At 45.8% G+C, this 25,385-nt stretch overlaps 1 protein-coding gene across 2 annotated transcripts in view; it reads right to left on the bottom strand.

The window, feature by feature from the left end:
• Positions 1 to 24,139, bottom strand: part of ASXL2 (ASXL transcriptional regulator 2) — a 106,389-nt gene extending 82,250 nt beyond the window's left edge. The window contains exon 1 of one of the 2 annotated variants that reach the window (XM_080615755.1): positions 23,915 to 24,139. In XM_080615755.1, the coding sequence (XP_080471881.1) occupies positions 23,915 to 23,971 (57 nt within the window). In that variant the 5' untranslated portion in view covers positions 23,972 to 24,139. Of the gene's footprint in view, positions 1 to 20,128; positions 20,266 to 23,914 lie in introns of those variants that run through there. The other variant, XM_080615754.1, reaches the window with a different exon arrangement.
• Between the last annotated feature and the right edge of the window lie 1,246 nt (positions 24,140 to 25,385).

Raw genomic sequence — 25,385 nt, 5'->3', positions numbered from 1 at the left:
AACGAGGAACAAGGATTAAAGAGACTCTTAAGAAAATAGATATATCTTAAATACCTTCACTTCTCTCTTCTGCTCTTTGAATCCCGTCAGATCTTTCATTTGAGTTCTTTTTTCACTTACTGTATGTAAATAAATAAAAACTCCTACTATCTGCCACAGAACTGAATTTGAGAGGCATTTTTAAATTAAGAGTCAAGATTTAAGCTACCTTCCTACTATGCTCAGCATTAGCCAAGATGAACCCAAAGAACAAACCAGCAAGTCCCAACACTGGGTACGGAAAAAGCCTCGTTACATGGACCTAGCTATTAAAGTGCCAGTGTTTGATATAGGTGAAGCCAAATACTCGAGATAGTGCCACTGATGCTCAAATTATGCCACTCTGGGTGTTGAAATATTCTAGTTGGCTCATTTTTAACAAAAACCACTAACAGACATATCTATTTTAAGTACATGTTGCTTTGCACCCTGAAGCTGTCCTGGTTTCTGCAAACATTTCCAAGAAAACAGGATCACGAGAGAAAAGGTGTTTTGTAATTTTACCTCTTGGAAGAAAGGGAACTTTCATACTCTCCCAGTATTTACTGGAGGCTCTGGGGAGAACTTTGAGCAGCTTCTAGTACTTAAAGGGACCAACAAGAAAGCCAGAGAGGCCCTGTAGGCCTGACAAGGCCCTGCAGGGACAGGACAAGGGGGAATGGCTTTAAACTGACAGAGGGGAGATTGAGATGAGCTCTTAGGCAAAAGTTCTTCTCTGTGAGGGTGGTGAGGCCCTGGCACAGGGTGCCCAGAGAAGCTGTGGCTGCCCCATCCCTGGCAGTGTTCAAGGCCAGGTTGGACGGGGCTTGGAGCAACCTGGTCTAGTGGAAGGTGTCCCTGCCTGTGGTAGGGGTTTGGAACTGGATGAGCTTTAAGGTCCCTTCCAACCCAAACCATTCTGTGATTCTATGAAAAACAAAGAGCTCACATAAACAAGCCTACAAGAAGCAGTGTGTCCATGTATCAGCATTAAGGGCAAACAGGAGGGGTTTAGAAGTTAAAACCAAGCTAACCTCTAAACATGGTTATCTAGGGTTGGCTGCTTTGGGAGTTAGCTTGGCATGCATTCTTCAGCACTATTAACCTCAAACCCAAAACAATCTCATCTCTACATCAAAGCTTTCACCTCATATTTAGAAATATTTCTAAATGAAATCAACAATCCTTCCCGCCCTAAGCCCCACATAACAACAGCTTGTCCTCAACACGAACTCCCCAAAGCTACAGCAATTCCCATGTGCTGCGCTGGCTGAGCTGCAAGATCACACACGTGTAAAAGCAGACACTGACTTAGAGGGGCAACTGTCCACACCATTGAATTTTTGGTACTGGTACAGCCATGGATTAGCTCTGAAAACATACCAAACACAGACCAGCATGTCACATTTATTGTCTCTGAACTGCCCCCCAGGCCTCCCTAGTGAGTAGAAAACTTTGGTTACAAAACTGTATATTTGGTTTATACGAGTTAAAACCATTTCCGTATCTTCTCCTCATACAGTACTGGACATGCTAAGTAATCCCTCCATTATGGATTTTATTCCTTTCTTCAATCTTTTGACAGAAGAGGAGGAAGGAAACCACAGGAAAATAATCTCAAAGCACAAGAGCAAGACAAAGGGCTACAATTGTACTGATCAACTGACAATTCACTAAAAACAGCTTAGGAAGAACCCACTGAGATCCTCACCTCCTGCACCTTTGTGTTTACTTTACAGCTGTCAATAAGAGCGAGTTTGTTAACTTGGAGATGCAGTTACAAGCTGAAGATTCAGGTTTAGCTAAGGAGGGATTTTCACTATTATTTCATCTTATCTCCGCCTTCCAATACCTGAAGAGGCTGACAAGAAACCTGGAGAGTGGCTTTTTACAGGTGCCTGCAGGGACAGGACAAGGGGGAATGGCTTTAACCTGACAGAGGGGAGATTGAGATGAGATCTTAGGCAGAAGTTCTTCCCTGTGAGGGTGCTGAGGCCCTGGCACAGGTTGCCCAGAGAAGCTGCGGCTGCCCCATCCCTGGCAGTGTTGAAGGCCAGGTTGGACAGGGCTTGGAGCAACCTGGTCTAGTGGAAGGTGTCTCTGCCTGTGGTGGGTAGGTGGTGGAACTGGATGAGCTTTAAGGCCCTTTCCAACCCAAACCATTCTGGGATTCTATAAAACCTAGATCCTTCCTAAAAAGATGCAGACTAAATTTATGGTTTCTTACATTCTACATTTTCCTACAGCTTCTTACTAGGAAAAGAAAAATCACTTTTCCTTTAAAGCTTAGATATGCAGTAAATCTCCTTAGGCTAGCAAGAAATGGGAATTAACTATGCCCACTACTGCTCTTTCCCTTCCCATCTCCACCTACTCCATGTGAACAAGGCTCCAGGTAGTAGAGATCTCCATCCAGAAACGTCCACTAAAACTCTCCTCTCCTGAAGTTTCAATACACCACCATAGCGCTCCAAAGAGGATACTTTTTTCCAGTGAAATACTGGAAGACATCACTTGACTGTACATTCCTGAGCATTACTGCTAATAGATGCTTCTCAAACCTTTATCCCCAGAATGATGATCAAAAGAAAGCCCACCATGAATCATGTACTTGCTTCCAAGACTAAGTGCAAGCAAGCCTGAAAGACTAAAAGCAAATCCATGCAGCATGGCCATCCTTTTCCCGAAGCAGGGTGAGTGGGGAGGGAAAGACAGAAATAGGAATTTAACATTTTAAGAATTGAGAGAAATTGTTCTAACTCAATTTGAAAAACTCAGCTGTGGTAAACTCATCTTCTTACAACTCACACTGTTCAATACAATATATTACCCTGAACATCTTCTCAACTTGCATTTCTAGGGAGGACAAGTTACTGTGGGATGGCTTTGGAACTCAAAGATGAATTATTGATTATTCAGAAGCAGGAAGATTTCTAGATGGTAAAAAGTTGCAAAACTAAATGAATGTGTGTGAAAGAACACAGGCAACTAAGCCTACTTGAAACAGGAGGTAAGACAGGATCTCTGTCTCCTAAGTAGCTCTTCAACAAACAGTTTTTTCTTTAGTTGAAAAGATTTCAGAGTCTTGGCACCAGCAGCAGTCTCTGTGCTGAATCACAAACTCAGAGAGGAAGAACTGCATCCTCCTCCCCCATTCTGTAGCTGTCACCCAGGGAACCCCTGAAGTAGTTCTTGTTTTGAGCCCAATACTTGTTTCCATAGCCAAAACATAGGTTTCCTGCACACAGACAGGAGCTGATCAGAGAGACTGTGTTACTGCTGTCTTGAGCATGCTTGCCAGCCATGCAAGTGAAGATTACAGTGCCTTCGTAACATGAGGAGCTACTACTACCGCTCTGCCTGACACACATGACATTTCATGGCTTACTTCATACCATCAATGCACATGCAGACAATGCAATACTATGTTTTTCATCCTACCAGAATGCCTGATGGGGATCACAGGGCAGAAAATGCAGCTTCTAGGTACACCCTACCTATTCATCTTTCATCTGCACAAGGGAAAGCTCAACAAAATCAGAGGGTATCTTAAGGCACATCCATGAAGAAAGTCTTGCATCTTACGATGCACTGGCCAGTGTCGAGGCCTATGTCTCAAAGTTCTGCCAAGTAGCCCTATTCCCACATCAACGCCCTTTCATTATTTTCATTGGACCTTGCCAGGGCTCAAGCTTTCCTGATGCCAACTGTGCTTTCACTCCTCTCTAAAGCCACTGGACTGTAACTGGGGAGAGCAACTCTGCAGGATAACTTGGACAGGCTGGAGGAGTGGGCTAACAAGAACCTTATAAAGTTCAACAGAGCCAAGTGGCAGGTCTTGCAATTGGGAAAACACAATCCTGGAATGTGACACAGGCTAGGACCTGCCCAGCTAGGGAGCAACCCCGTGGAAAAGGACCTGGGAGTCTTGAGGGACACAAGCTCAATAGGATTGAACAGTGTGTGGCTACAGCAAAGAAAGCCAACAGGATGCTGGTTAACAGCAACACAAGCACCACCAGCAGAGATAAAGATGTCATTGTCCCACTCCACTTAGCACTTGTCAGGCTGCTCCTGGAATGCCGTAAGTCTCACTGGAAAAGACAAGGAGTGATGGGCATAAGTTACTCCTGGGGAGCTTCCAGTTGGACACTAGAGGAAATTTTTTTCAGCATGAGAACAACCAGCCACTGCAGTAATCTCCCCAGGAAAGTGGTGGATACCCAACCCTAGACACTGCTAAGATCTGACTGCACAGGGTGCTGGGCCATCAACTCTTGGTCATACTTTACCTAGAACAGTTGGACCAGACGATCTTTGAGGTTCCTTCCAACCTGGGATTCTAGGATTCTAAACCTCATGAAGAATCCATTTATGATTTCTAACTGTTACATGTTTCACATTGTAAGCCCCTAAATTTTACTGAAAATAAAATTGTAGCATCTGGCAATCTGACCACCTACTAGCAGGAGCAGCAGAGCAAAGAAGCAGTTCTGGCAAAGCCATTTCAATCTATCTGTCAGCAAGTCTTTCTCCTTGCCTTTTAATACACCCACTGCCTTGCCCGACTATTTGTGGCTCTTGAAAGTTGGAAGAATAGGATTTTCTCAGTTCAGCTCAGCTTTCAACACTTGTCCGTATTAAGAACTTCTTCAGTTCGTGGTATGGTCTGGGATTTTACTGACAGAACAGAAACACTACTTTTCAGAAATACAAACAGCATCCATATTAAATTCTGTTGAAGCACACAACCACTTCCCCACTCCAAAAGTGCCACACCACCAAGTTATTCACATGTCTCCATTTACACTGTTATCTTTCCATCTTTAAACCCTCAAATGAAAAAATTACAGCAGAAAATTAAAATATATTGTATGAAACTACCAGCTTTGTATGAAACAAGGCTTTGATCACTTCCAGTACTGTCTTTTCCAGCAGATGACACCAGCAATGAGCTCCTTGCAGTTTAAGCACTAGGTCTTCAGGAAGTTTAGCAGTTGCTGAACAAAACCAAATGTCTAATGCTGATTACCAGGCAAAGAAGGATGAACATCATAACAGGGAACACACTCCATTTACCACATGAAGTGAATCAACACCTTCATTCATACATACTGAGGTTCAAGGCTAGTTAATAGCTTCAGAGCGTTCTCAGGGCACCAAATTAGCATGCACGTCACTCAAACACAGTCACACCACAAGCAAGCAGCTCCTTAGAAGGCTGTTATGAATCATTCATGAATACAGGAGCTGCAACCCTGGTTAAGGGAATTTTAAAAAGACATCCCCTCCCCCAGACCTGTCCAGCACAAAATGACTCTTCTGGGTGATGCTGTTCTCTTTTATACCTCATCCTTTGCCAGAACTAAGAGTTGGCTATACTACTCCATTTAAAAAAGCTTTAAGTGATCAGAGTTAAGTTCTGCCCATGTAACTCCAAGTATATCATGCCAGTATTCAAAATTATATAGGATAAAAGCCTCACGGAAACCTGTGTTTGAAGTGATGGAGGGGTTTTTGTTTGGTTGGTTTTACTGGTATGGTGATCTGTGCCATGAATCCACAGTAGCTTGAGAAGTTACCAGTGCAATATCCTGCACGCTTTGCAGGGCCAGGCAGCAAAACCTGTTCTTTGGGTTACACCTCAAGCTTGGTCCATCTAACATGGACCTCTTATCTCCTGGCCATTCCTTTCTAGGAGGAGAATTCCAGCTACAACAGCCAGCAATAGCTGCATATTTCCATATACACTCCTTCAGAAAGAAATAATCTTTATGCAATGCAGACCTTCTACAGAGAAGTGGGTCAGCTATAAAAAGCCCAAAGTGTATGTGGAATTCCTTTTCCATCAGTCACTCCAGAACAGCATGCTGGGCAGAGGCAGCATGCGAAATACCAGCTCACTCTGGCAAGTAATGAGAGGAGTGAAGAGGGGGACAGAAGGACTTGACCTAGATTGCAGTATCTTTTCTAATCATCCAATTAGCCAAATGCTATTCAAGGTTTTAACCAGAAATGAGGTCAAGAAGGAATGGACAACTCCATATTACTAGAAACCAAGTACCATTAAACGCCAGTGCATCTTATCATTTTATGCAGCATTTAAGACTACAGTGTGCCACACTGTTTTTAAATCTGAACAGTATCATGAAGAGGTGAGACCAAAGAGTCATGTTTCACCACAAGGACCCAGTTAGGCAACTGCACAATTCTGAGCACGAGCTTGGAGGAGGACACGGGAAGACACCAGGCTATACTGCTGCAGCAGCTCCACAGATACTCATTGCTTGTTACTGCCAAGGCAGACCACTTGAGAGGCGAGGCAGAGCAGAGACACAGGTCTAAAGCTGTATACCACCACTCGGCAGAGGCAAGAGCCAAAACTGTCTGTATTTGTGACTGTTTCGTTTCAAGGATATGGCTGAAACTGAAGTGTTGCTTCAAATAAACCATTTCTGGACTTGTGAAAACTTGCCCAATCAAAATACAACATGATCATCCCGCAGGCTACTCTGCTCCTGCCAACTTCCAAAACTCCCACCCAGACACTCAACAAGCTCAGCTTTAAGCAGAGAACAAGCAGTGTGACAGAAGCTTGACAGGATTATATCAGCCTCAAAGACCATGAGAAGTTTGATACTTACGATGGATTTCTGTAGGAAAACCCTAAAGTGACCATCCCTACAAACCAACTCAAAGCTTCTGGACCTGGAGCTTACCTCTCTGAATTCAGAGATGAGAAACCAAAGTAGAATAGCACCTGAGGTGAGGGCTTGCATGCAACATGCCTTCAGCAATAATGTGTGTAAGAGATGGAAAGCAGTCTATCAGTGGGGACTAACAGAGTGGCCTTTTCCAAAAGAATCTTTCTCAAGGTCTGAGAGGCTCAGGAGTTGCACAGTGGTGATCCAAGTGACATAAGAAGGTCACAATTATTAAGCAAGACTTGGCAGAACTGCTCCTTGCTGTACATTTTTTCTCCCCTACACAGCACAAGAGTTCAGGATTCAGATGCAAAAGACTACAAAGTTGTCATCTCTGCATATATGTACTTAAAGTATAAATGGTCTTAAGCCCCCCAATAAGTACTTGTGGAGAGCAAATTAGTATTTTAGTTTAAACCTTGTAATAGTGCCTACATTTGGTTAGTGAAAGGAGAGCATGGACAAGGCAGTCAGGTGGTACAGGTCACAAGAAAATAAATGACAACACAACTGGAGAGTAAACACCAAAAAGGTCAGAGTCCCAGAACCTGCACGTAGCAGCTCAACAAGGAAGTCTCAAAACCACACAGTCCTCAGACTGCCATCCTGCATGGGGCAAAGAGCCAAACTGCAGCCAGCTCTTGCTTGAAGCAGGTGGCACACCAGGCATACAAGGTTGAGTTTGCAGTATCCGCATATAAAAGCATGGGCATGTTAAAACCAACATGACCAGCTACTAAACTTGGGCAAGTTATTTGACTTAACTCACTGCCAAGAAACCACATTTGTTTCAAATGACTGAACACCCTATTAAAACACCAAACTTCTGCAAGCTAACATGTCCAGGCTGATGCTGAAGGATGGTCCTGCACCTCCGGCACACTGCCCTTCCTTCAGGCTGCACGACCATGTGTGCTGGCAAGCAGTAAACAAGATCAGGGATCTAATCCAAGCTAAAAATAATCTTACCTCCTTTTTATTTTAATTAAACAAACCAAAACAACAGAATGGTTTTACGATTGACTTTGCCAAGCAGTTTCACACACTCACAGAATGGTTTGGGTTGGAAGGGACCTTGAAGCTCAACTAGCTCCAACCCCTGCCATGGGCAGGGACACCTTCCACTAGACCAGGTTGCTCCAAGCCCTGTCTAACCTGGCCTTGAACACTGCCAGGGATAGGGCAACCACAGATCTTCTGGTCACTCTTCTGGCACTAAAATGAGAGGCCAGTGCAAAGGCAGCACTGACACACATCTGGCAGCAGCAGCAGCTTGAACAATTCACAAAACAGCCTTTGCCTTGCAAACATCACAGAGGATCCTGCGGGAAGCAGGTCACTGCATTTCCTGCAGGTATCAGCCTGGTACCCTGCCCACATTCATCCTCCTACTAAGGTAAGGAGAATCCGAAAACGAAAGAAAGAAACAAAACATTAATGACAGCACATGCTGCAGACAAAAAAATCAAGTTCTATGGATTTGTTAACCTTTACTTAGAAGACTGTACTTCCCTTCAGGTTTTACCAATTGATGCAGTAAGGTTGACGCAAAATCACTTTACATGCACATTTGCAGCTGGTTTCAAACACAAGGACCATACAACAAGTCAAAGCCACTGCAGCTCTTTTCACCCTGTGTGTTACATCTTGGAGGCCTGCACTATGATGCATGGAGTCAACATGCTCACATTAAGGGTGATCTATAAAGATCAACATGACTTTCCCTTTTGGTTTCCAGGGTTAGATAGTAAGCCTTTTCACAGTACCACTTGCAAGAGACATCACGGATTGTTCCTGATGGACAGGTATTTACAAAATCTCCAACTGAAAAGTGTATTTAGATGTGATCATCATCATTCTAACAATACTTAAAATTGTTTAGAAGCATCAGTTTAACTGAGGTCACAAGAACATGAAGCAATTGTGTAATATTTATTACAAACCATAAGAAAAACCTTACTTAAACCCTCACCTTGTTCTAATAATCACAGAATCACAGAATAGTTTGGGTTAGAAGGAATCTTAAAGCTCATCCAGTTCCAACACCTACCCACCACAGGCATAGACACCTTCCACTAGACCAGGTTGCTCCAAGCCCCATCCAACCTGGTCTTGAAAGCTGCCAGGGATGGGGCAGCCACAGCTTCCCTGGGCAACTTGTGCCAGGGCCTCACCACCCTCATAGCAGAAGAGTATCAATGCTACTTCAACTTCTAAAATTTCTCCTCCAATAGTTAGAGCCAGTATAGCATTACCAACCTTTTTTCCTTTAGTGAAAGAGTTAGTACCTTTAATGTTCTTTTACCTTTATTAGGAAAAGGGCTCTCTTTCCTATTTCAGCTTTCACATAAGCTAGAAAGCTGAAGCAAAGACACTGTGGGAAATTCCTTGCCTACTGACCTGAAGTGAGAACTAACACTATAGGCTTTCACTTGAATTTGAAGATGAAGCTATTCAACCAGCTGATCTTCTCTCCTGAAGAGAAATCTCTCAGAACACAAGCTCCTCACCATCTCATTGGAATACAGACCTCGAAATGCAAAACTCTCTTGTTACAGTAAGAGAGAGTTGCTGAGTGCTGGCAAGACATCCACGCTGCCTGGCAGAAAGCCTCAGTGGCTGCTCTGAAGTCAGTGTTCAGGCACGTCTATCTTCCCCCAAAACCACTACTGTGAACTTTCCCGTCTGGCAGGGAGAGCCAGCACTGAGAGGGATAAGGCTGCTGAGCTGCACTCAAGTTTGTGTTTTGTTTGAAACGCTGCAACCAAGGCTTTGCATTTCATTTCATCCATTTTGCCACTGGTAGAGAAAGCGAGCAGCAGAAACGCTTTTCACCAAACCCTAAGTGTCAGCACTGGCAAGCACACTTTGAAACAGATTAGAAGTTTAAATACAGATTTAAAAAACAAACCAAAAAAAAAAAAAAAACCACCAAAAAAACCCTCAAAGGTAGTTGTACAGAGGCAGCATCAGACTCCTGAACCGTCAGCAGAGGAGGTGGCTTCTTCCCTATTCACTAAGTCCCAATTCTGATAAACCATGAACTTGTGTTTTTATAAGTCACTAGTCAAAGCTTCAAATGAAGTGGTAGAAAGAGGGGAAATTTAGATGAGACTTTAGGAAGGAGTTCCTCCTTGTAAGGGTGGTGAGGCCCTGGCACAGGTTGCCCAGAGAAGCTGTTGCTGCCCCATCCCTCACTCTGGACAGGTTGGACAGGGCTTGGAGCAACCTGGTCTAGCAAAAGGTGTGTCCCTGCCTGTTCCAGGGGGTTGGAACTGGATGGTCTTCAAGGTCCCTTCTGACACAAACCATCCTGTGATGCTATGATATTCCTCCAGTTACACAGGAGGAAGGAAAGAAGAAAAGGCAACAAATGCAGAGGAAGCTCAGGACAGGATATACCAAAGGTATCTTGGTGAAAGGAATACAGCGATAAGCAGATTTTATGCAAGACACCAGTATCTCTCAGGACTTTACTGTAAAGGTCAAGAGATGGGAAGTCCGCAGAGACAGAAGGGAGGATGAGGTGCAGAAGACAAGGGGCCATTGCTCACTTCCCTGCAGAGGTAGTAAGACAGTAAGCAGCTCCAGCTTTTCAAACACCCACAAAATGAGACGATAGAGATGACCCTGAAGGTCAGGGCTTACTGGAGCCACCGAATTTCCACATTCAAGTAACCACAGGAAATGCAGGTAGATAACTTGCACCAGGGCAGGTCTTTTGGTGGATACTGTTTTTCCACATTCCTCCCCCCAAAGCAGAGAGGAAACCTTAACACTCATTCTCTCTTTCTAAGACTGGAACACATTTAACTATTTCAGCTCTAGAGGAGACATTAGGTCAAAGACAGACAAGAAGCCTCAGTGGCCCAAAAAATCAAAATAAAAGGTATTTGAGGTACGTTATCTGCTTGGGTAAGGAAAGCACGCTACTATTTGTAGAGAACTGTGTCAGTAAGAACAGTTTGTTACCAAAGTTAAGTGCTCATTCTACAATTCAAAGGCTTTGTCAAAAAAGTAACTTTTTTTGCAGAATTTGTATTTGCACGCAAAGAGCTGAAAGCCTCCAGCAGAACTGAGGCAAGGAAACTCCCTGCAACACTTCCAGCATAAGGAGAGTGAGGAAAAACATTTTCAGCATGTTTCAAGTGGCACTCCAAGATCTAAGACAGCCACTGATAACAACTAGAGCTCCACGTGTGCCTTGCCTTGTGGGTTTCAGGTTGTTAACTCACCATATATCCCAAAGCAAGGACATCAAATGCAAAGATGCAGGTGTTCTTTACTTCAATTTCCTTTCCAAAACAGATGTTGGTTGTTTAGTGGAAGAAAAACCATCCAAGTTCAGGTCTGAATGAAAATCTTGCTGATCAAGGACAAACTCATTATTGCAACAACACTGCTGATACAAGACGATTTTATTTGCCATTTCCTGAACTCTGGTGTTCAGATTTCCAACAAGAAGTAAGATCTGCAAGTTCAGATGGAAATGGCTGCAAGGAGCTGAACAAAGAGACCCTGAAGACCTACAGCTGCCTTTTAAAGATTTGACATGAAAGAGAAACACTTTTCAAATGATGGTGTGTTTTAGCACTTTAAAACAGAGATTATCTAGCTCAGCAGGACCAAATTTTGGTCAAAACTATTAAACCTTACTATTCTAATGGCAGACAGTTATTCATACAACCTGCACCAGAGATGTTTCATGTTTTCCTGCCCACTAGCTGCTGAAAAGTAACTTGAGTGATGTTATGACAATCCCATGAAACAAACACTGACTTTTTCATGGCATTAAGAAAGGGATCTCACCTTCAACAGGGGTTAAGGAGAGCTGAATTAATTCTGGCTGATACACCGACAGGCACGTTTGGGAGTGCAAAGATTGTGCAAAGATTAAATGGCAAGGATTGTATGATTTAATTTCCAGGACAGCGCATAAGAACTTATTTGCTGACCCTCTGCCACTGGAAGAGCTGTGTCCACATTACATAAAGACAAAGCAAACTCTAAATTCACTCTTTGCAGAGGTACACTGATATTTAGTAAGACAGAGTAGAGTAGAAAGAAGAACTACGTTTATACTGCACATACTTTTGAGGAAGGACTGCAACAGGAACCCTTCTCAACACTCAGTCTCATGGTGGCTTGGCAAGAAGGAAAAAATGCCCCCTCCCTGACAGTGTTCAAGGCCAGGCTGGATGGGGCTTGGAGCAACCTGATCTAGTGGAAGGTGTTCCTGCCCAGAGCGAGGGTTTGGAACTGAATGAGCTTTAAGGTCCCTTCCAACCCAAACCATTCTGTGATTATAAGATATTATGAAGACAGATGCAAGTTAAACACTGGCAACTAAAGGAATATAATACAAATTATGATGCCTTTCAGTACATCTGCACTACACACTAAGCACTCAACCCGAGAGAGCCAGGCCTTGCAGAATTCTGCTTAAAAGCCTGTGGGATCTCCAGCTGACAGTGATCTGCCATTTTCAACTCTTCACCTTGCTCTGTGAATTATTCCTGCAGAAGCTACTGGAAGGAGTTGTGGCAACGCCTAAATCCAGGCAGGCTTGTTCCAGGTACTGCTCAAGAATCCCAGGCTCTGGAGGTGATGTCCCAGCTGATAGCAAAGCAGAGTCCTCCAAGGTGGCTGAGGACCCTATAGTCCAATAGATGGACAGTGCACAAGCCCCCAATCAAGCTACAACACACAAGACTCCCACAAAGTGAAGCATCATCTGCCACGTTGAAGCAGGATGAGTGCAGTCAGTGCCCTGTGAGTATTACTGATCATTTACTTGATAGCCTTTTTAGACTGTACTGCCAGGAACGCCTGCTTACTGCAGCTTTTCAGCAGCCACAAATCCCTGGATGTGCTCTGTTTGTGGATTGCGTGCCAGAAAGCATAGGGGAAAAGAGTAAATGGATTTTGTGGCTCTCCGGGGGTGATGCTGCATTGGGACAGAGTATAGACTGAGCTCAGAAAAAGCTTCCAAACAGCAAAACTTCGAGTCAGAAGAGATAATGTTTATTGCTGCCTCTTGTAAGAGGTTTAAGAGCAAATTCACATTTCCTCACATGGAAAGTGGGGAAGAAAAAAATTCTTCCCAGCAGACCACAAATCGCATGACTTGCCAGAAAAGGAACAGGGACATTTTTATGAAGTGATCTTATCAAATCAATTTGGAATTCAGAATACAGTAAAACACAAGTGCTCCCCAACTCTCAGAGTCAGTGCAGTTATTAGAAAGAAAGACAACGTCTAATATCTATAAAACAACTGAAAACAGTTTCAGCAGAACATAGCGTTACCAGAAAAGGCACTGCAGTAGTTTGTGCTCATGAAAATAAAGTTTTAATCTGCCCCAAAGAGAGAAGTACAGAAGTTCAGTTCCTGCCTCAAAGTTGCATCCCTATGATGACATCAGTGGGTTGACTCCTGGTTGGAGTCAGTGGTAGTCACATCAGTTTGGCCTAGGGTGAACATACTGCATTTAAGCAAGGATTCCTTTGAATGTTGTGGACCTGCTAGAGCAAGTCCACAGGAGGCCACAAAGGTGCTCCGAGGGCTGGAGCACCTCTCAAAAGGAGAAAGGCTGAGAGAACTGGGCTTATTCAGCCTGGAAAAGAGAAGGCTGAGAACGGAGAAGGGAGACCTTAGAGCAGCTTCCACTACCCAAAGGGGCTGACGAGAAAGGTGAACAGGGGCTTTTTACAAGGGCATGTAGGGATATTCCAGTATGTAAAGGGTGGTTACAAAAAGATGGAGACTCCCCTTTTTACCACAAGTCACAAGGAAGAGACAATGGGTGATGGGCACAAGTTACTCCTGGAGAGATTCTAGTTGGATGGTAGAAAAAATTTTTCATGATGAGAACCACCAGCCAGCCGTTGGAATTATCTCCCCAGAGAAGTGGTGACTCCCCAGCATCGGACACTGTTAAGATTCAGCTAACTGGGTGCTGGGACATCTAGCCTAGATCTTGCTCTGCCTAAAAAGATTGGACCAGATGATCGTTGAGGTCTCTTCCAAACTGGGATTCTACAATTCAATTCAAACCATACTTAGCAGCATAGGACATACTACTTTCCTGGTTGCTCCAGAAGCAGAAGAAGGACAATAAACTTGACCACCCACAAATAGTTATCTATCTTACCAAAGCCTGATAATTGACATAGCAGGGTTTTAGGCCTGATAATCAACATATTAGGTTTCTAGCCATTACAAAAGGAGCTTCTGGTACACATCAGTACCAAACCCAAGAACCACCACTGTCATGCAGCAGCCAATAGAACTCTGAGGCTGTTAACACTTTGGTGTGAACCAAAGCCATTCAAGACATGAATTCAGATCAGACCTCTGAGAAGCTAGTTACAGCAGAGATGTGTTAAATACACAGCAAGAATCAGACAGAATGCCTTAGCTGTTCTTGGCCATCTATTTTTACTCCTCCAAACAGTGTAACCCAACCACATCAGCAGAAAACCTGACAACCATAGACTAAAAAAAAAAAAAACCAACCAAAAAAACCCCAAAAAACAACCAAAACCCACGAAAAACACACCAAACCAAAACCAAACAGATCTATCAAACATCCACTTCAGGTGCATTTTTAACATAAAGTGCAGGCAATGTGCACAAGCAATGCTGAGCCAAAAAGCCACAGGATGACCTTATTCAGCACTGGCATACTTGGGCAGTCACACTCACATTACTATAGTTTTAACTCAGGAGAGCATCCATGAGCTGGCTCTCAGTTGTCTCCATTTAGCATGTTTCAACTCCCCTTCTGGAGCAGCTAGTAGAGAAGACAATGGCTTCTCTTTGGATGAAGCCAGAGGAGCACTTTTCAGGCTGGAGAGGTGGGCCCATGCAAACCTCATGAGGTTCAACAAGGACAAGTGCAAGGTCCTGCACCTAGGTCAGCCAATCCTTGGTATCAGTATGGGATCGGGGATGAAGTGATAGAGAGCAGCCTTTCCGAGAAGGACTTAGGGGTATTGGTCGAGGAGAAGCTCAACATGACCCAATAGTGTGCGCTAGCAGCCCAGAAACCAATTGCATCCTGGGCTGCATCACCAAAACTGTGACCAGCAGGTCACAGGGATTCTCCCCCTCTGCTCTGCTGAGAATCCCCTGTAGTCCTACATCCAGCTCTGGGGCCTCAACATAAGAAGGACATGAAGATGTTGAGCAAGTCTAGGGGAGGCCACAAAGATGCTCCAAGGGCTGGAGCACCTCTACTATGGAGACAGGCTGAGAGAGCTGGGCTTGTTCAGCCTGGGAAAGAGAAGGCTCCAGGGAGACCTCAGAGCAGCTCCCAGCACCTAAAAAGGCCAACAAGGAAGCTGGAGAGGGGCTTTCAGCAAGGGCCTGTAGGGACAGGACAAGGGGGAATGGCATTAAACTGACAAGAGATTTAAATGAGATCTTAGGAAGAAGTGCTTCTCCATGAGGGTGGTGATGCCCTGGCACAGGTTGCCCAGAGAAGCTGTGTCTGGCCCATCCCTGGCAGTGTTCAAGACCAGGTTGGACGGGGCTTGGAGCAACCTGGTCTAGTGGAAGGTGTCCCTGCCCATGGCAGGGGGTTGGAACTGGGTGAGCTTTAAGGTTCCTTCCAACCCAATAGTCAATGATTCTGTTCAAAGCACATCCAGTACGTGACAGGCAGAAGTTCAGCCCTGTGAGTCAAACCATATCTGCCCTGATGCAAAACCCTGCAGCAAACACAGCACTGATACCAACTCCTGCTTGCCACCAATTTGCCTCCGAATCAGTGATTGTTACTCCATGTTACATCACTAATACAAATTACACTTAGTGCAAAATAAAGCACACTGTGAAGCATGGGGTTTAAGCACAAAGTATGTTAATTTCCTATCTTTGTATACAAAAAGCTTGCATGATACTCAGAATCAAACTACATTTTAGGAAAAGATTATTTCATTTCTTTAGGGCACCAGACAATGTGCTGGTTGCTATGCAATGGTTAAGTTCATTTAAACCATCTTCAGCAGATGCTGCAAAAACCATATATCCAGGAAACAAAACTGGTTTTTGTTCTCAAACATTCTCACTTGGAAAAGCCTTGTACAAAAATTGCCCAAGACATGCTTGCACATCTGCATTGCTCAGCTGATTGCAAAGGAGACCACAACTTTTGCAGAAAGTTCATTTCAATGTTCTTGCAGCTTTAGAGATGAGCTGTCGGAAGGAAGTCTGCATAAGATCTTTAAATTCTTCCATGCTACAATAAAGTTAGAGAGAAACCAAGCAAAACTGTATCTAAGCCCTGTATAAATTTTAATATTTAAAACCATAGATGTAGTTTAGGTAAGAATAGAAGAAAACATGTTTGAGATTCTTCAGTAGCACTAAGCATTTCTACTGGAACACAAAACAAAGTGAACCATTGCCAGGACCTCTGATACTGACCTTGCTGTGAGACACACTCATGGGCAGGGCTGCGATGCTCTGCCCCGGCGGGGATTCCCCGCCTGGCACCAATGCTCCCCACTTCCTCTTCCGTGATGTGCTGCTGAGCTGGGTGCTCCCACATCTGCCTCCTCCCTGCTCTGCAGGAGCTAAAACCTTGGGAGCATTTTTTCCCAAGTGCACTGATGCTGTGGGATAGATGGACTTCAAGCCAAGAGCCATCTCCTTGGGTATCTTTTAAAAGAAGTTGTACTACTAATAATAAAATTAACCACACTTTCACACAGCATTGCATTGCCAACCCTGTAGACCAGCTACAAAGCCAGCAACTGACCTTAACTCCAGCCAGAGTAAGCACAACTGCCAATCCAAAGCAGCAGGTATATGTAGTAACTCATGGGGATTTTGATGCCTTTAAAGAGGTTAAAGTTTTAATCGGAACATGGGCTATGACTTGGAAATTAGTCTGTAAGTGCCAGCCAAATAACTGGATTAGTGATTGGAAGAAGGACAGATGCTATAATCTGCCGCTTTGCTAAAGCAATTAAAGTGGATTATTCTTCCACCTCACCCTTTCCAAATTCTCCATTTCCATATCAGAACCAGTTTTTTAAGCCTCCAGTGGTCTCTGACAGATTCCCAAGATGAGTTGAAAGCAACTTCTAATTCACTAGAAGGTCTAGCATCCAGAAGAGAAAATATCAGAGGATACAATCCACGCGGGGCTGAAACAGAGTTCACATTTGCAGAGAAATTTCTGACTTCACAATAAATCCCTTTTTAAAAAGAATTTAAAAATAGCAGGAAAAATGCATCCATGTGCTGTGGTCAGTAAGAGATGCGTACAAGTAAAGAGCAACGGAAACTGCAGTTCTCTGGCATATGACAATGTTTGTGCCAACTTTTGTGCAGTCTTGTGCAGCCACGAGTCTGTTTCTCTAGAAACCTTGCCAAGGTATTTTCCTGGCTCCAGACACATCGATATGTCACGTGGCAGGAGGCCGCCGTACAATGGCTTGGTCATCACAGCAGTGGCTACTGACTGCACTGAGCCTGTCACACAGAAGTCCCTGCAAAAGCATTTAAGAGACTGACCTTAGGCACAGCTTCTTGTCCTCAGTAGACACAGGTCTCATACCTGGACATGGACTGAGAACAGGGAAGGAAGCTGTGATAATACTCAGGGGATTAAAAAAAAACCCCACACATAATTTAACACCAATAAACCCAACATACAGCAACAAAGAACCCTTCAAGAAAATCAGTAAAAGAAACCTGACCAGCTTCAGCTGTGAGCTCATTTCACAAGCTTTGATTAATCATTTCACCTTCCACAGCACTACCTCTTTCAGTACCTTGCTGGAAAGTGAAAAGCCAGTTCTCAAATTCACCAGGAAGAGCCTGGTGTGCTCCAAATTCTTCTCCAGACTTTTTCCGATTGAGCCATCAGACCTCTGAAGTGCCAATGAAATGAAGAAATCCATCTCAGATATCACGTGCATTTTGTATCCAGCCAAACTAAGTACTGCTGTCAAAAGACATCTGCAAACACACACAATCTAGCTCTGCCAGCCTATAAGCTGCACACTTCAAATATCTAGTAGGAAAAAAATTACAGCATCATCTACCAGGCTGATCAGTCCCAAAACTGTTTTACAGAATCCTCTGAATTTCTCCATATTTCTGAAGCAGTCCTGGAACCTTTGCAGACTTTCAAGTTAGATTATAAGGCTGAGCAAATGCACTCAGGTACTTGCAGACAAGTGGGCACCTTCTACAATTTGGATCCTTCCGCCCTCTCTTCTGCATACATCTTGAAAGAAAGCAGGGAAAACCAGCATCCCTCAGATTAAGAGAATAATAGAACCACAGAATGGTTTGTGTTGGAAGGGAATTCAAAGCCCATCCAGTTCCACTAGACCAGGTTGCTCCAAGCCCCCTCCAGCCTGGCCTTGAACACTGCCAGGGATGGGGCGGTCACAGCTTCTCTGGGCAACCTGTGGCAGGGCCTCACTACCCTCATGGGGAAGAACTTCTGCCTAAGAGCTCACCTCAATCTCCCCTCTGTCAGGTTAAAGCCATTCCCCCTTGTCCTGTCCCTAGATGCCCTTGTCAAAAGCCCCTCTCCAGATTTCTTGTCAGCCCCTTTAGGCACTGGAAGCTGCTTTAAGGTCTCCCTGGAGCCTTCTCTTTCCCAGGCTGAACAAGCCCAGCTCTCTCATCCTGTCTCCTTAGCAGAGGTGCTCCAGCCCTCAGAGCATCTTCATGGTCTCCTCTGGAAAAAGGGAAAAATAACCCCCATTTTCAAGAAGGGGAAAATGGATGACCCGGGGAATTACAGACCAGTCAGTCTCACCTCTGTGCCTGGCAAAATCTTGGAGCAGATTCTCCTGGAAGGCATGCTAAGGCACATGAAAAACAACAAGGTGCTTGGTGGCAGCCAGTGGCTTCACTAAGGGGAAATCCTGCCTGACCAATTTGGTGGCCTTCTATGATGGGGCTACGGAACTGATGGACAGGGGCAGAGCAGTTGACGTTATCTATCTGGACTTGTGCAAAGCCTTTGACACTGTCCCACATGACATCCTTGTCTCTAAATTGGAGAGACATCAATTTGATGGGTGGACCACTCGGTGGATAAAGAACTGGCTGGATGGCCGCACACAAAGAGTTGTGGTCAATGGCTCGATGTCTGGCTGGAGACTGGTAACGAGTGGTGTCCCTCAGGGATCGGTGTTGGGACCAGTCTTGTTCAACATCTTTGTCGCTGACATGGACAGTGGGATTGAGTGCGCCCTCAGCAAGTTTGCCGATGACACCAAGCTGTGTGGTTCAGTTGATACGCCGGAGGGAAGGGATGCCATCCAGTGGGACCTCGACACGCTTGTGAGGTGGGCTGATGTCAACTTTATGAAGTTTAACCATGCCAAGTGCAAGGTCCTACACCTGGGTCTGAGCAACCCCAGGCACGGCTACAGGTTGGGCAGAGAAGAGATTCAGAGCAGCCCTGCAGAGAAGGACTTGGGGGTATTGGTCGATGAGAAAATGAACATGAGCCGGCTTCAGTGTGCGCTTGCAGCCCGGGAAGCCAACCGTATCCTGGGCTGCATCAAAAGGAGCATGACCAGCAGGTCAAAGGAGGTGATCCTGCCCCTCTACTCTGCTCTCGTGAGACCTCACTTGGAGTATTGTGTGCAGTTCTGGTGTCCTCAACATAACAAGGACATGGAACTGTTGGAACAAGTCCAGAGGAGGGCCACAAGGATGATCAGGGGACTGGAGCACCTCCTGTGTGAAGACAGGCTGAGAAAGTTGGGGCTGTTCAGCCTGGAGAAGAGAAGGCTGCGGGGAGACCTCATAGCAGCCTTCCAGTATCTGAAGGGGGCCTATAAGGATGCTGGGGATGGACTCTTCATTAGGGACTGTAGTGACAGGACAAGGGGTAATGGGTTAAAACTTAAACAGGGGAAGTTTAGATTGGATATAAGGAAGAAATTCTTTACTGAGAGGGTGGTGAGGCACTGGAAGGGGTTGCCCAGGGAGGTTGTGAATGCTCCATCCCTGGTGGTGTTCAAGGCCAGGTTGGATGAGGCCTTGGGTGGCATGGTTTAGTGTGAGGTATCCCTGTCCATGGCAGGGGGGTTGGAACTAGATGATCTTAAGGTCCTTTCCAACCCTAACTATTCTATGATTCTACAAAGATTACTTACTTCAGTATTCCCCAGAAAATTGCACCTTAATAGAACAGAATGGTTTGGATTGGAAAGGATCTTAAAGCTCATTCAGTTCCTGCCACAGGCAGGGACACCTTCCACTAGAAAAGGCTGCTCAACACCCAGTCCAACCAGGCCTTGAACACTGCCAGGGATGGCACATAAATATAAAGACAGCCTTAATAAAGTAAGCTTGCAATAACATACCATTTGTTTCCCTAACAAATAAGCCTTCTATTTGACTTCACCTTATGACCTTACCACATCATCTTCTGTTTGACACAGCAGATGGGCCTGGAACACCAGATCAGATCTCATGTTCAGTGCTATCAGTTTCAGAGGCAGCATATCTTTTCATTTTAATTCTTCAGTTGACACAAGGGATGCAAACAAACCCCTACAGCAAGAAAGCAGCAGAGCTCACATCACAAGAGCTACACAGCAAGTGTCAGCACCACGACAGGACTCATCCTTGGACATCCACATATTCAGAGATGACCACTGCAACATGCTTAGGCTCAACCTGCTTTCCCAAATGAATTCTCACACTGGATTTCCACCCTCCAGAGCCCAGAAAGTCAATTTGACCCAACAGGAAATCAGCATGCAGGAAAAAGCACCGCTCCTGCAGCAACCTCTCACAAAGACTGTGGTTTGTGTTCCCAGATGGCCCAGCCAAGGAGCATTTATGGTGACCATCTCCAGCCCACATTCACACAGCCCCTCTGCCTCAGTGGTCAGAGCCTTTATAGCAGAAAACTATTCAGTCAGGTCACACATGGGGAACTTCCCATGAAAAACAAACTCAAACATCTTCAAACTTGGCACATGACAACATACACCTTCCTCCACAAAAACAAAGCACAAAGGCAGCCTGTCTGTGGCTTCTGTCCAGCAGCGGGACTTCTCATCTGGATCTCAACAGGCCACTAATGCACCACAACAGCCCCTTCACTGCTGTACTTCCTCACACTACAAAGGATGAAACCAGAGAGGTGCATGGAGCATTCAGCTGTGCTCAGGTCCCCTTCTGCTTTGAAAAGCTGCATCACAAGGACTGTGACAGACATCAGCAAGAGAAAGAGCAACTACTCTGAGGTGAGCAGTCAAAAGAAATCATAGAATCACAGAATTGTTTAGGTAGGAAGGGACTTCAAAGCTCATCCAGTTCCACCCCCTCATGCCACGGGCAGGGATACCTTCCATTAGACCAGGTTGGAAAAGGCCTGTAGAGACAGGACAAGGGGGAATGGATTTAAACTGACAGAGGGGAGATTGAGAAGAGCCATTAGGAAGAAGCTGCTCCCTGTGAGGGTGGTAAAGCTCTGGCCCACATTGCTCAAAGAAGCTGTGGCTGCCCATCCCTGGCAGCGTTCAAGGCCAGGTTGAACGGGGCATGGAGCAACCTGCTGTAGTGGAAGTGTTCCTGCCTGTGGCAGGAGGTTGGAATTGGATAAGCTTTAAAGGTCCCTTCCAAACCAAGCCATTCCATGATACGTAATGTATTTATCTTAAAATTGTGTACTATTATCTTAAACTTGTAATATGTAGCATTAGCTTCTTACACTTTAATGAAGCTTTTTACTTTAACTGCAGGGACACTCAGCCGTTGTCGCAAGAAAAGTCACAAGTTAACAGTCATCTGCAGCTGCAAATTTACTGAATGAGCCAGGAAATAAGAAAAAGGTTGTTTATCAACAGTAACTTCCTCCCTGAGCGGGCTGCCCGCACGGGGCACCCTTTCCTTACTTCACACTGCAATTCTGCTCAAAAAAATAGTCTTGTACATCTAAGGGCCAGCATAATTTGAGTCCCACTGAATCCACTTCATCCATATACTTACAAAGGTCCTGCTATCAAACAGAAAGGCCATGCTTCTGTTGCTGCCACCCTGTTTCCAGCTAACGCTGAACTGCTACAACAGATTAAGCTAATTCAAGTAGATGGTACTCTCCCCTCCCCATGTTCCCATCACCTCCCCTGTGCTGGAGGACCCCAATCCCAAATACCTGGTTAGGCTAAGACTAAACTGGCATAAAGGCAGAACAGCACCATCCTAACAACAATGGGTTTGGGCTGGTTTAGCTCCCTGAATTACATACGCCGACCAGCGCTGAAATGATAGAGCAAGTGAGGAGGCAGAGCGGGTACAGAACTGCCACAGAAACATGAGCTGTGATAACTTCACACTGCTGCTCAGGGACCACCGAAGGGTGGTTTGCCAGGACACGCTGCCATCCAAACCTGCAGCCCCAAGTCCCTTCCCCTGCAGCTCCATGCTGACCTGCAACTGTCAGGGCTCACTCCACCCTGCAGTGAGCCAGGTTAGAGCTCAGTGAGCAAACTAACTCTGCAGAAAGAGCATAGATATGCAACACTACACTGAAGACCTTCCTCAAACTTGAGGAAACTTTTATGTTACCTTTCAGGAGCAGAAGAGTAAGTCACCAGAGAGCTGCCATGTTTCTTAATGCGGTTTTAATAAATAACATACCCTACAAACTTGAACCACCAGCAGCTGAGAAGCCAATACAAGCACACAAGCTAGGGCAAGAATCAAAAAACATTATTTCAAACCAAAAATGCAGAGAAACTTTTTGAAGATTGGAGTTGGAGTTTGACCAGAATATTTTAACATTCCCCCTGAATACACAAATAGAAACATTTGCCAAAACTGAGGTTTTGGCAAGCATTTACTTATTCTCTCCTAGTTTGAGCAGTCTCTGCCATCAGCCTGCATATGCAACCCAGGGAAGCGTGTAACCTTCAGTTTTGATAGTTTTCAGTGCAGCTTTTCTAAATAGGTGTTTTAGCCTTTAAGTGGATTCTGGAACAGATCAGTGGATGAACAGCAGCGCACACAGCCTGAAAAAGATCTGGTCCCACAATACACCCTTGGCTGGAATTCTTCCACTCTTTCTTTCAGAATAAATTGTTAAAAACTATATGCATTAACACATACAGAGAAGTACCAAAGTATTCACTAGTGGGATAGTAGTTTATATTCTTAGAATAGCTAACCACATCATATCTCCTGAAAGAGCACCAGCTATTTTGATGCCTTTCAAACTGTAAATACAAGGTCCAAATAAATTGCTATTTATTAAAATAGTGCTTGCAAGTCTCAGCCACAGATGTCTATTTACATTCACTTTCTAGCCAGACTTTCCAAGTCCTGTTTTAACAGATACCTCTCTCAGACTGGTTATGACAGAACCTGAACTTCTCCCCTCTCCATTAGGCAGCTTTGAATCCACGCTGCAAATACAGATCTCGCAGAAGCCTACACTGTATTTTCACAATTCAACACTTTTGCTCAGCTCCTGCAGGTTGCACTTGTTTAGTTTCCCCTCTCATGCTTGTCCCACTACTGAACTTCCCTTTCTTTTATCCACTCCATAACGTGCCTGTCCCGCACAGAAACTATGGTAAATCCATCTTGAAAGCAGCACAGTAACAAAGACTGTCAGGCTGGGAAACTATAAGATAAAAGTTAAGGATTAAGGCTTTGCAACTCACTACCTGAACAGAGGCAATTAGCTCCTACTGCAACAAGTTGTACTGCATGAAAAACACTGACACACCGGGAAGACTTAAAAAACCCCAATGTGCATGACAGTGTTATTTACATTCTCATTAATCCCCGTGTTTTGCAAATGTGAAAAGGCAATGCCTCCCTACCACCACCCTGGAGTTTCCCATATAAATTTGTACCTAGAAATATTAAGCAACCGGAGAGCAGGTCAAAATCAAAACCTGCCCATGTAAGTGCGCGGCGCTGGAAGGAAGCCGCAGCCACTGCAGGGAATGCCGACAGCCCGCACGGCACAGACCCTCTCCCCAAGCCAGCAGCCTGCAGCGCACATACCCAGCGGCCTCACAGGCAGCAGCGGCCAAGACGGCCCCAACCTCCCTGAGTTGGGCCAGATGCGACGGAAGCAGCCGTCCCCCGCGGGAGGGAGCCTCCACCGTAGCCGAGAACGTCCAGGAGGCCCCTGACCCGCCCCAGCGCCCTCCGTTCCCCCCAGAGCCGCAGGCCCCACGTACCGTCCGGGCGGCCTCTGCCCAGGTCCTGCCCTTCTTCCTGCGGCCCTTCTCCCTCATGTCGGACACGACAGGGCGCAGCTAACTCTGAGGTACCCGGGGTGCTCCGTCCGTGCGGGAGGCCGGAAGGCAGGCGGAAGCAGACGCAGTGGCCCTAGGTACGAACAACCCCCAACACAGCAACCCCTACACCCCCCACCACCGCTGCTGCCATATTGGGCTTCTACTGTAAAGGGCCCCGGTCATGTGACCCCGCCCGCGTGACTCCACCTACTGTACGGACCGCCGGGCTGGGAGCCCCGCCCTCCCCGCTCGGACTCGCGCATGCGCACTGTCTGTCCCTCCGCGCCTGCCAAAGGGCGCGGCCGCCCCCCGCTGCGGCCCCGCCCCTACCAGCTGCGGGCGCGCCGCCTCAGGGCGTCATGGTGGCGGCGGGATGGGGGTGGTTTTACTTAAGGCCGAGCGCTCCTTCTTGCCTTTAGCGTGGGTGATTGCGAGCTCGGCCCCGGTTGACCTCCACCGCTACTGGGAACGGTCTCCAGCTCCCCCCGCCATCAGCGGTTACCGAGAGTACCCCGTTTATACATGCACCTCACAGACGGCCGTCGCCTGGTTCCACCCGTGTCCTTCGCAGGGACATCAGCACCTGCAGTGAGAGCTGCTGGCTCCATCCGCTGGCACCGAGCTGCCTCCACTCAGTGGTGGTGAACCAGCACCCAAGGTGTCACCATCCTCCATTGGCACCTCACCCTGCAACCATCCATTCACAGGGCTGCTAGCCTGGACTGCAGATCCTTTTGCTCCCTCCTGCAGCCCAACTAATCATCTTCTCCCTCACCAACACTATTACTTGCTCCCATCCCATCCATGTGCTGCCATGGCAGCTGTCCTGATGGTTGGCCGTTCTGCAATACTGCACCATACATTCCCAATTCCCTTTGTAGCCCACCATCCCGCCATCCCACCTCATCCTCTGGAGTTGCAATCCATGTTCTGTCATTCAGGGACACCCAGGTGAGCCTCCCACCCAGACCTATCATTCTGTTCCCATCTTCTCTCTTGTTGAAGGAGAGATATCACTGACTCAGTAGAAAAAAGCTAATTATCGCACTGTTTGAAAGCCTGTTACCTACCCGCAAACAGTGTATGTCTATGCAGCATCTCAAATGGATTCTCTTCCCCTGTTATGGTTTCATAGAAAAATTAGCAACTTCTCACAGTGTGCAGCATCATATGTTCCTGTTTCTGTGGGAAGAGAATGTGGAAAATCGTTGTGTCTGTGTGGGAAAGGCACCGTCAGGGAACACCTGTGCCAGGGACAAAAGAAAGTTAAGGCCTGTGCTTCTACACCTTAATTCTCACAGCACCCTCACTGGGTTGCAACGTCGTGTACAACGACTAGACCACGAAGCCAAAGCAGATTAACAGGCATAAATGGTCATAGAGGAGAATGCTGAACTGAGCATCAAGGGAA

Source organism: Psittacula echo, assembly GCF_963264785.1.
Source record: "Psittacula echo genome assembly, chromosome: 4".
Classification (NCBI taxonomy): Eukaryota; Metazoa; Chordata; class Aves; order Psittaciformes; family Psittacidae; genus Psittacula; species Psittacula echo.
This window is presented reverse-complemented; position numbering and strand designations above follow the sequence as displayed.